Source organism: Egretta garzetta, unplaced genomic scaffold (genome assembly GCF_000687185.1).
Source record: "Egretta garzetta isolate BGI_Z169 unplaced genomic scaffold, ASM68718v1 scaffold2, whole genome shotgun sequence".
NCBI lineage: Eukaryota > Metazoa > Chordata > Aves > Pelecaniformes > Ardeidae > Egretta > Egretta garzetta.
The window spans coordinates 2,720,658-2,730,613 of NW_009258894.1; the positions used below are offsets into that span (position 1 = coordinate 2,720,658).

The 9,956-nt window shown below is 47.9% G+C and overlaps 1 protein-coding gene across 1 annotated transcript in view; it reads right to left on the minus strand.

The window, feature by feature from the left end:
* BMF (Bcl2 modifying factor) overlaps positions 1-9,690 on the minus strand; it is an 18,511-nt gene extending 8,821 nt beyond the window's left edge. Inside the window, exons 1-3 of the mRNA XM_009634172.2 lie at positions 9,531-9,690; positions 8,284-8,604; positions 7,197-7,360 (exon numbers count right to left, since the gene is read on the minus strand). Coding sequence (XP_009632467.1) covers positions 7,197-7,360; positions 8,284-8,599 — 480 coding nt within the window. The 5' untranslated portion in view covers positions 8,600-8,604; positions 9,531-9,690. The remainder of the gene's footprint in view (positions 1-7,196; positions 7,361-8,283; positions 8,605-9,530) is intronic.
* Positions 9,691-9,956: the final 266 nt, after the last annotated feature.

Consider the following 9,956-nt stretch of genomic DNA (forward strand, 5'->3'; position numbering starts at 1 on the left):
CCGCTCTCACGCACGGCCCTCTCAGCCCGCTGCTCCTCGCTGGCCGGGGCCCCGCGCGCCCTTCGGGGGCTCTCCTCGGCGGGCGGCTGCAGGCCCCCCATCACCAGCCTCTTGTCAGGCGCTACATCAGGAAAAACCTAATTGGGGTTAACAGAAGTTGCCTCGCTGCTTTTATTTTTAGATCGCTATTCTTTCTGCTGGTACGGTCCTCAGAAAGATTCCTTTGCCATTGGCGAGGGTAGCTACCAAGGAGAAACAAACAAACAACAAAAAAAACCCCAAACAGAGACTATAAAAGGCTAGCGGGACATTCCTCCTCAATGGCTTGAAACAAAGGAGGACTCTGCAGTTGGGCACTTGCTTTCCTGCCTTGCCACCATAAAAATTTCATTGAGTAAAACACAAACATGCACACTCCTCCCCATAAATAACCAGTCCAAATGTCTCATCACCCCCCTCAGAGATGGCAGTGTCTTAAGAAGATCAACCAACCTAAGTGGAGGACTGGAGGCAGAATGACCGGGTTCCACTCGGCGATCCCTGCATGATCTCAGACAAGTTATAACCTGCCTTTCCTAGTCTCCCACGCTAAAAAAGAAGTGGGATATTACCACAATTATTTCTTAATTGCAAAATAATTTCTCAGCTGTCACAGGGCTACAAGCAGAAAGCACGTTACCACCTAGAGCCGGCACGGTGCAGCGAAAGCCGAGGAAATGCGGAAGAGCCTGTGGAGACCACTGGGGTTGGACAGGAAAAGCAGCAGCGCTGAACGGCCACTTAAGTCACACACCGAGACTGCAGGTGATGTTAGAAATACTGTAAAAATTCACTTGTACTGCGCAAAGAACTATTTCGTGTTCTTTAATGTGGGCTGTGTTGATATTTTCAGTCTGTAGCCCCATTGCCTTAAGACCCTGCAGTCCCGCGTCCGGCGGGCCGAAGGACTCACGGCGGGCCGCTGCACCGAGCTCGCTGTGCTCTCCCGCCACTGGGCTCCCTTATCCTCTGCCCACTTCCTCTACCAGAGCTAGGCAGGAAGTTTTGCTTTTTAACATTATCCCCTATTTTAAGCAGGAACAAAACGATAGTATATTTAAATCTTTTGTGAGCTGAAATCATCGAGAAGAAGGATAGATTAGGCTGCTGCAAGAGTTTTGTGGTTTTTATTAAAGCGGTAGGCAATGGTTGTATGTGACTGCCGCATCAAGAGTTCGCACAGCCCAGCCTCCAACAGCAGCCTTACGTGGCTGCCGGAGGAAAAGCAAAGAGGGCAAGTACATGCAATAGCTCCCCCTAATACTCTTTCAGCAGCTAACTAGTTTGAGCTTAGGGCTTCCCAAGTCAGATCTGGTTTCTGTTTATTTAATGTCTCCTTCAATGGCCGTAAACTTGTCCCGATTCCCCTTGAACCCAGATAAAGCGCTGGGATGCACAATATGCCTTGACAAGGAGTTCCAGAGAGCTACCTATTGCATGAAAAACTACCTCATTTACTTTGACCTGGCTCCTACTAGCTTGACTTGATTTTGCCTAGTTCTTGTACTGGGAGAAATTAGTCTGTCCATCTCCTTCATGTCACTTTTGATTTCTGTTGATTTCTCCTTTTGGCTGAGCAGTCCTAGCCTATTTTTTCATATGGAAGTTTCATCATCCTTCTTGCCTTTCTCTGAACTTTTTCCAGTTCTGCTGCATCATTTTTGGAAGAAGGAAACCAGAACTGTATGTAAAATTCAAGATATGGGAGAAACATGGATTTATACAGTGGCATAACTATGTTCTTGTTCTCAGTTTCTTTTCTTAACATACCAAAGAATATAATTTCAGATCAGATGTGAAAGGGTCCAGCAAGTTTCTGTTAACCTAAATGTCAAGTAAACAGCTCCACAGGCGGCAGGATTTCAGAACAGATGCTAGGCAAGGGGCAACAGGTTGCTGTGTCATTTGAACGCACAGGGGAAGGTGCACTGGTGCACTTCCAAGCCCACATCTTCCTTCACTGTCATTCATCAAAACGGAAAAAAGTCTCAAAACATTAGGCAAAAAAAACCCTGTCTCCACTTCCTCATATCAGGTTCCTGACTCCACTGACTGTGGGAACTCCTCTTCTGCTATGGCACCCTCCTTTTCTCAAGGATCCCAATTCCATAGCCCTGCAAGAACTTTACATCTCCATCTTGCCAGCCTCGTACCCACCCTACCCCCTGCCCTCTAAACCAGCCCTACCCACTTTAGGAGTTCTCCACCTGGTACTGTCCCTCGCCATGCTCTTGCATCCTCAGCTGGAATTCAAGTCCTGCACCACTGGGCAACCCACAGACAGTAGAGCTGATGCGGAGACCCACTGCTTTGCAAAGCAGCAGCAGGGTCCAGCAAGCACTAGCCAGCAGAGAAGATCCTGAAACGTACTGGTCTACTCGGGAAACAAAGGAATGAAAGCACTCACCCCAAGACTCAAAGAGACTGCAGCTACAAGTAAAGCATGGTGCTGCTGGTGCTACGGGCACAGCTGCACAACAGTTTGAAAGTCTCTGCATTACATTATTAGGAAGTTTTTCTAAACATTTTTCCTAAAATGTAAAGTCATCATAAAGGACAGTTTCCTGCAAACAATTCCAGTTTAAAAAACCAACTGTTAAAAAATTCCCTGAGTGTCCTCAGCAAATGATGGGGAGAAGCCTGATGAAGGTTGGGATAAATGGTGCACACGTAGCACTGTGCACCCACTCTCTCACGCCGTTAAGTTTCTGACAAGAGACATGGGCTCCCTGTTGCATAAGCAGAAGTGTCTCAGAGGAGGCCTCGATAACTCTCATGAGAGACAGAGGGGAAAAAATATGCAAAATGTAACAAGTTTCACTTTCAAAGGAAAACAACATTTCCTCCTGGACATTTTCAGTGTCATTAACTTGAAGCAAACAGGTACATGCCTGGCTGCCTGTCCACAGCCGGTGCGGATGCAGGCATTCAGGCTCCACAGGCTGCTCCAGCCCACTGCAGTGACAGTGAGAGAGTTACTTGCTGAACCAACTGGGGAATTTAGAGGAAAAAAGTTTTCTGTAGCTAGATCCACGGAGGCTTTTTGAGCATGGTCAGCATATCTAAATCAACTGCAGGATTCCTGATGTGTTGGAAAGGGGCTTTGTTGTTGTTTGTAATGCACTTATTTACTCAAGAAAGCTCAGCTCTGATTCAGCATCTGGTTCTCATTGAGGCTCAGCTTTTTTTAAACTGAGCTTTCCAGATGGGTTGACTGAAGCACAAGGAGGTCAAGAGACTTGTCTGAGGTCATACAGCAAGTCAGTGGCTCTGCTTGGACCTGAGCCCAGAACTGTTCAAGGCTACCACTCCTTGGCTCTTAAAGAGACAATTTTATCCCCTGTGAAGTGATCTTATCACCATGAAGAAGAGATACGATAAAAGCAGTCCCCTCAAAGCTGCAGCCTGCTTAGAAAGAGTTATTTTATTTGGAAAAAGCCGTAGCGTTCCAGTGTCTCAATAGAGCAAGTCAAACTGAAAGGGTGTGATACTGATATACAGTGTCATCCACCCCACGCTTGTACAACCCCCTGCTCCTATGGGGCAGCTTTACGCTCCTGCTGCCGCCACCATCCCTGGTTGTCTACTCCCACCCCATCTAGCAACGCGTCATGTCATCAAATGCACTGTCGGTTCGGCCCAGGTTGAAGCCCCTTCTCAAGGTGAGGGAGCTCAGGTGCATTCAGGACCTAAAGCAGAGCCCAGGCACTTGTTGCCACGGCCTGAACGTGTGGGGCGCAGGCAGCGCATCCCAGCCAACTGACCAGCAGGTCCCCTAAGCTCAGCTCTGTTCTTCGTAACCTCAGGGTGGTTAAGCTCAGCCACAGGCTGGGCTACAGCAAGCAGTTCACAGATCCTATGGCAAAGGCACACTTGCTCCAAACCAAGAAGGAGGTGGCAGGTACTGGATTTTCCTGTAGAAAGCATGGCTTGGCTCTACCTTTGTTTTCCAGGGGCAGGGTGAGAAAAGCAGAACAGAGGGAACACTGCCTGAAGCTACACAGCCTCAGACAGGTAAAAGGTACTACAGAGCTTGAGAAAACATAGATGGGTCTCACATGTCATTCTGCAGAGCCCTTTGCAAACTGGATCAACCTGTAGCAGGTTCTGCTACTTAGGAACACAGAGTGTTGCTCAAGCCCTTCCTATAATACACTCAGCATCTTAAGGAGATGAAAGCCACAAAGTGCTAGGGAATGTTGCGTTATTGCTCTAGTGCTGTTCTGAGGATGAAAAAGCCAGGTTTTAAACTACTGCATTCTGTTTAATGTATTAATAGGAAATGAAACCCTGAAAATGGTGCACATGCCAAAAGCAAACATAGGTGCGGCCAACTTTCTTATTCTTACGAGATGCATACCCAAAAATCTTTTGTATAGCCAAGAACCACAGAATAAATACCACATAGCTCTGGGAGCCCAGGGAAGAGATAACAGTGACTCTCCAGGGTTCCCAGTGTGGGATGGGGTTAGACCATGCATGCAGCTGAGGCCAATGACAACGCAGTGACATCAACCTCCGCAGCTATTGCCTGCTCAGTTCCTCTCTCAGCCAGGGATGTACATTAACCAGTGGCCTTTGTGTCAGCACAGCCTTGCTGCTGCGGCAGAATGGGAGCCATATGCGAACTGCTGGAGAGTCTTGCAGACCTCAAGCACCATGAGAGGGCAACTCTTGAGCTAGCTGGATGCACTACTCCAATGCTGAAAGCCTTTCCTAACTCCAACTGAAAGGGCACATACGTTTTCTTTTCACATGTTCACAGATAAGATGTTTTGTTTCGTAGGCTCCGAAAAGAGGCACAGCGTGTTGAAAACCAGGCTTGGGCTCTCTCAGGACTTCACAAGACCACACTGGCGTGACTAACTTTGTGGTATTTATTCTAAATCTGATTCAAGACACCACTCTGGAAAGTTGGTTTTGACCAAATGTTTGAAACAAGCTGGAATGGGGCATCCAAATCAGGAATTAGTTTCACAGAAAGATAAACGACAGCCCAGTTTTCCACATCTCAGAGACTGCCCCTTCCAAACCACAACACATTGTGAACCAGTTCACGTGTCTCCTGGGGCAGACTGCTTGTTTCTTCAGCAACGGGCCGGGGAGAGTCGTTGCACACAGGACAGAGGGGCTTCTGCATAGGAGATCCGTGCCAAAAGCCAAAGGAAATCCTCCATGCAGGGCTGGGAGGGAAGGGACTGGGCATGACAACAAAACACTCCATGGGGAACAGTGCCTTGGACACTAATATGTGGCTTAGTACTCAGTTTTCCTGACAAACAAGAAAGAATCCCTTAACAGATCCAAATGCCAAGGCCTATCCCAGGGTCAGGCTGTGGAGAACCACTGGCTGAACTATTCCATCCTCGGGTTAAGTTTTTGGGTTGGGTTTTTTTTTTTCTGTTTTGTTTTCAAAATTAAATGGCTGAACGGCTCTCCCCCTCCCTTTACAACTTGTTGCTCTTCCAGTTCAAACAAAGACAGCAGAGCTCCTCCTCTGCTGGCTGGGCCGCTGGGTAGCGCAGGCGGACGCTTTTGTTTACTAACTCTCCCACATGCTTGGCCGACAGGCAGCTCGCCTGGGCCCGCAGCCCTGGCTGCTGCCCTGTGCGTGGCACCGGGAGCCCCCGCAGCACCCGCAGCTCGGGCTGCTCGCCCGGGGCCATGGGGCAGCAAAGAGCCCGACCCAGGGCGGCTTTGGCAGGCCTGCTTGGGTGGGCATTTCTGGACGGGTTTCCAAGGCACAGACATCAGATAGGTGCGCTCCCCCGAGATGAAAGGGGTCAAGTTACAACCAGTTCCACCGCTTCACTCCAGGGCTCCTCCACCGAGATGGTTAACCTTCCCCTTCCTGCGACAATCTGGCTAGAGAGAGAGCGGGGTCATCAGCTAGCGCTGGCAAAAAGGTGGCACTGGGGAAAACCCCATCCAACCACACACAAGACGTTAACAATCTCGTGGTAGTTCATTATTCCTGCAGTTTGCTAAATGACATTTATAGCCACTTCTACATTTCTACAGGCTAATCTTCCTGTTACAGCCTCTTTAATCCTCCTGCTATTTAGAGATGAAGAGCCCTGGAACTCCCTCATCTCTCTCACAACACAGAGAGGACCAAACCTTTGCCCAGCCACAAGCCACATTCCCTGACAGAGATCCTCACTTACCTTTGAGAAGAATTGCAAGAGATCCCACAGTTAACAGGGCGCCAACTCACTTGGAGTGAGGTGAGCTTTCTGTCCCGCTCAGAAGTCAGCAAGAGCGTCAGCTTCTTCATATGCAAGAGGATACATGCTCTCCTTGTTGGGCTTGCACAGAAGTGGCAAAGTGCTGCCTACTGCCGCACCTCTGACAAACTCTGCATGGGCTGGGATTTCCATTTCACCCCTACTCAACAGGGGAAGGAGGGCAAGGATGAAAGAATCAGGGGGTTTAGGGGTGCTGGTTTTATTTTGTTTCTTTGAAGACCAAGGTTTCTTCTCTCTCTTTTTTTTTTTTTTTTTTAAAAGAAAACAAAATCAAGATTCTGGAGTGTGGTTTTCAGACCTGATGGCATCTAACAGCTGTCTTTTGCTGTGAGGAAGTTAGTCAGGTCTGAGACACTAGCTAGGACTGTCAGACAGAGGAGCAGCTAGCAAGTCTAGCATGATCTAAATATACTCCACAACGTTTCAGACAACTACCTCTGGACAACAAGGGGTGTCAGAACAGGCTTGTTGTCATCTCCAAGATGAGGAGCCGATCTAAGCCACAGATGGCCACTTGTGCCACAGAAGAGAAGACAGTGGTGGTGAGGAGAGTGGAGAACAATAAAAGCTATTAATGAAAAGCAAGGGGGAGATCCCTGGAGGAGCCTCAGTGACCCTGTTTGCTGTTGAACTGGAAGAGCTGGAATAGCAGCAGCTAAAGCAGAACAGCTACCTTCCCAGGCAGTAAATGCAATCCAACACATTCTCTTCCCTCCACCTGCCAGTCTTTAGGAAGAGCCAACAATCTAGCATAAGCAAAATCCATCAGGATACTCTTGCCATTTTATCGCTGCTGGCAGTCTGCTGCCATAGACAACAGCCTGCTTAGCTGATGCCTGGAGCCAGTCTTCTAGAGCACCACTCTTGGAGAGCTAAACCCCCACCTTTTCCCCTCCAGAGACACCCTACCCTCTGTATGTGGAGCCGGTGGAACTGGTCGGCAATGCACTGCAACTTCCGTGCAATCTGCACCTCGGCACGCGCTTCCCGCTGGCCTTCCTGAGGCTCCTCTTGGAGGTGCGGATCCAATGCAAAGCCAACCGGAGGGACATGTAAACGGTAACCAGCATTCCCTACAAAACAGAGATCAGAAGAATCATGCTACCGGCACAAAGAATAGCTCTTCTATTCGGTAGACTTTACAGAGGAAAGAGCTGCACGTAATCCTAAATTTTTGACTCACGTTAAAGTCCAGTTCCTGAAGCCCAAACAATGACTGTGTACCATAAGCATGCAGTAAAACATTTGCTCAGCTTTTAAGTAGATTTATATCGATTAAGCAGAGCATTGTGTTGCTTCCCATAATCAAAGGACTGGCAGGATCTTACACTTAGTTCCTTTTGCTTGTTTATAGTTCAGCCGAGTGCTGATTTTCTTTTTAATGACAATTTTGCAGTTTTACAAGATCTCTGCCTCAAGTTGTCTCCCATTAAAGGTTGCTGTATCTTTTCCGTCAGACTTTTCTCAGTTCTCTGGCATTTAGTGGGACTGATTTGAATTAAAGCTCAATCAGATACACAAAGCTGAGTTGTGTCCCATCAGTTACTAGTAAAATACCGGTTGGACATGCTACTTATTCAACAAGTTTAACTCCAGTAAAAAGCCTAAGAGCTGTCCCACTAAGTGTCAACTTTTGCATTCCCCTCTCTCCACTGAAATCTTCTAGAAGTTAAAAAATATAGGCAAGTCACAAGACACGAGGTATGGTGAGCACTTAAACATCTAGTAGTAAAATAAAACATGACAGAATAAAGCCAAAAAGAAAAAGAGTGGGAATATCAAGGACAGCGGTAGCGATGAGCAAGTGTCCGGTTCCTGCAGTGGACAAGCAAGGGTAAGAAAATGCAAGCTGTCTTTCCTGAGGGAGTAGGACCAAAGCAAAGTAATTTTTGGTCCTTTAATAAAACACCCTAATGAAAGAAACCTTGCTTGACTGGGGAAGTGCTAAAGGGACAGTTTCCTTGCTGTAAAGCTGGTGACACTGGAGTGCTCTTACCATAGAAGAGTCTCCGGGGCTCTTCAGTGACTCCACAAGGCAACATAACATCCTGACTGGAAGAGGACGGGCTGAGTGTTTGAGTTGCCTTGTCCTGCTGCTCAGGATGCCTGATACCGGGACCACAGCAGTGTGTGAGGGGGAATAGTTGAAACCTCCCCAGAAGGCAGCTGTAGGACTGGTTCTGTGTGAAAATGCCAGTTGCAGTCATCTCACCAGGCTGACCTGCAAGTCCAAAGTCATCAGAGTGAAACACGTCATCGTCCAGCCCATCCAGGCTAGAATAGTCCTCTTCCAGGTAGCTGGGGCGATCCATTGCTCCTGCAATAAAGGGACATTTGAGGAAACAGCTAAGACACGATAAGAATGTTGTCCAGGAGAGAATGCCTTCTGTTCCAACAATAAAACACAGCTCTTTTTTCCATGCCTGCCTCCCTCCCTCCCTCCCAGCGCTGCCCATCTGCACGGGCAAGTGACGCAGTGGTGAAGGTCAGAGCTTTGTGGAAAGTCCTCGAGTGCTGGGCCAGAGGGAGACACAGTTCACACATGTCTAAGAGTCCACCCACGGCTCCAGTTCCACAACTGGTCACAAGGAGGGAGACAACCAACCCCCAACCTCAGCACATAGAAACTGAAAAGACATTGTTTTAAAAAGCAACCCCCATCCTTCAAATTGCCCCATGGCCAATCAGCTTCTTTGGGGTCTGCTTTGCTTTGGCCTACTGTATTTGAACTTTACTGCATGCCCCATTCACTTTTTCCCCATCTATTACTTATTGATGAAGGGAATTTCTTGTAATCACAAGGCTGCAAGGCCAAACTTTTAAGAAACGCCAGTGGTTGCAAAACTCAAGAGCTGGCAAAGCCATTTTTCTGAAGCTCTCCATAACTTCTCCCTATAAAGGCCAACTTTCCTTTCAACTTCTCATTTCTTCCCTCAGCTCAACTTAAGATGTGTCCCAAACTTGGCAATGCAGTCACTCCATTACCCCTCTTACCCTAGAGCCTACATGCAGTGTCAACACCTTAGTTCACCCTGCTACTAAAAAAAACATTGCTGATGTCAATGTTTAAAGCAGGACTTCTGTAGCTGCCGTAGTAAACCCTCCTAAGCTCTGTTGCAGCACAAAGCTGGACAAAGACAGTGGAGGAAAAAAAAACCCCAACTGCTATTTTAGAGCTCTTTGCAAACATATAGCAATTAGAAGCAGATTTACCAAAAAAGCCACAAGTCCCTTTACTGTTACCTGTGCATCTAACCCAATTGGAAGACAGTCTCCTAAGAGATCCATCTCCAGGATTTCCACCCAGTTCCAAACAAGGCAGTGAAATTCAACTCTTCATGTCTCTTCCTTTGCTCTGGTTTGCGAAGCATTTAACAGAACGGAAGACTAGCAAGAGGAATTTCAGGCCTGAAGGAGACATTAATAATAATTTTATGAGGACGTGTTCAGCGCTCCCCTTGGTGCTCCCATCTCCCCCCAGGTGAGCAGCACTCACAACACCAGCAAGCTAGAGAAGACAAAGGGACCCAGCGGTGCAAGAACTATCCGGTGCAAGAACTATCCGTGCAGGGCTCTAACTTGGGGGCACTGTGGTTCTTCAAGTTGTTGCATCTCAGCAGTTTGTTCAGCCCAGCCACAAGTCCCAGGGAAGAGTATGCAGAGCAGAAG